A 1,859-nucleotide genomic window follows, 5' to 3' on the forward strand; every position below is an offset into this window, starting at 1 on the left:
ACAGGCTTACTTGTGCTTACTTATTGATCTATAGTGAACAATTTCACATGGATTTCACTACATATCCCATGCGAAACTGTTCGTTTCAAATTAGTAAATAAGCACAAGTAAGCCCGTGCTTACTGTACTTACTGGGTAGGTAACCCATCCTTGTTAGGGACTGTAAATTTGAAAAGAGGCTTTGATTCTATAGGAAGGTGCTGTGGGGTTGGGAGACAGACAGATGCCAGCCATACTTGGAAGCAGAATCTTTGATGTGGTAAAAAAATGTGAAATTGTTCATTATAGATGATGTAGTAAGCAGGGTAAGAACCATGCTTACCTTGCCTTTTGGATAATCCGCCCCTGCCACTAGTGGTTAGGATGACAATGCTAAACCAGATTTCCTGGGTTCAAATATCAGCTCTGCACCTGAACTTTCCTAGATAGGGCAATTTAATTATGCATATGCCTCAGCTTTCCTTTCAGTAAATTGGTGATAATAATAACGCCAGCTCCATATTATTGTTTTTAGGGTTAAATGAATAAATAAATGTAAAAAACCTAGAAAACTGCCCAGCTTAATGGAAGTGCTCCCTCAGTGTTGGCTGTTGTTGTTTTGTTTTTACTATTATCATTATTATTATTACCTTCAGGTACAGGAGAGATGATGGATGGCACCAATGACAGCTCCCAAAACCATTTCATCTTTTTGGGGTTTTCTGATCATCCCCATCTGGAGAGAATCCTCTCTGTGGTCATCTTGATTGCCTATCTCCTGACCCTTGTTGGCTACACCACCATCATCCTGGTGTCCTGGCTGGACCCTCACCTCCACACACCCATGTACTTCTTTCTCACCCACCTCTCCTTCCTGGACTCAGTTTCACCACCAGCTCCATCTCCCAGCTGCTCTATAACCTTAACGGATGTGACAAGACCATCAACTATGCCAGTTGTGCTATCTAGCTCTTTCTATTCCTAGGTCTAGGTGGTGTAGAGTGCCTGCTCCTGGCTGTCATTGCATATGACCAGTTTGTTGCAGTCTGCAAGCCCCTGCACTACATGGTGATCATGAATCCACGGCTCTGCCTGGGCTTGGTGTTTGGTGGCCTGGGGCTGTGGGGTGGCTAACTCCTTGGTCATGTCTCCAGTGACTCTGCACTTATCCTGCTGTGGGCACCACCATGTGGACCACTTCCTGTGTGAGATGTCAGCCCTGATCCAGATGGCCTGCATCAACACTGTGGTCATTGAGGCACTGTCTTTGTCCTGGCGATGGGCATTGTGCTTTCACCTTTGGTTTTTATCCTGGTCTCTTATGGCTACATCTTGAAAGCCATGCTACAAATTCAAGGAGCATCAGGGAGGCAAAAGGTCTTTAACACTTGTGGCCCCCATCTCACTTTTCTATGGAAACATCATCTACTTGTATATGCAACCAGGAAACAGCTCCTCCCAGGACCAGGGCAAATTCCTCACCCTCTTCTACAACATTGTCACTCTGCTCCTGAACTCCCTGAACTACACCCTCAGAAACAAAGAGGTCAAGGGGGCACTGAGGAGGCTGCTGCTGGGTAACAGAGAGGTAGGAAGGGAGTAAGGACATCTGCCTGCACACCAAGCCCTGATAGCCGTCTCCACTGAGGGCAGTTGATGGTGCTTGGAAGTATTGGATCTGGTCTTGGCCTGTAACTCCCCCTTTATTTGCCTTTTCTTGAACCTCTAAAAGACAGTTCACAACACATTATTATCCCACAACCCCCCCAGATGATTAATAAAGAGGTCCAAAGAGCAAAGAAAGAAAAGTAGTTACAAAGGTGGGTTTCCACCAATGTACACCAGAGTGCCAAGTAGAAAACAGGTTTCTGAATCTTTGG

General features: G+C 45.5%; 1 protein-coding gene across 1 annotated transcript; it reads left to right on the top strand.

Annotated features, from left to right (window-relative positions):
* Positions 1–646: 646 nt before the first annotated feature.
* On the top strand, positions 647–1,582 carry LOC101345258 (olfactory receptor 2W3). Its single transcript, XM_012559659.1, is given in 5 exon segments — positions 647–857; positions 860–1,083; positions 1,085–1,232; positions 1,235–1,385; positions 1,387–1,582. Coding segments are annotated over 5 exon segments (930 nt in total).
* The last annotated feature ends 277 nt before the right edge of the window (positions 1,583–1,859 follow it).

Source organism: Trichechus manatus, unplaced genomic scaffold (genome assembly GCF_000243295.1).
Source record: "Trichechus manatus latirostris isolate Lorelei unplaced genomic scaffold, TriManLat1.0 scaffold00290, whole genome shotgun sequence".
NCBI classification, from domain to species: Eukaryota; Metazoa; Chordata; class Mammalia; order Sirenia; family Trichechidae; genus Trichechus; species Trichechus manatus.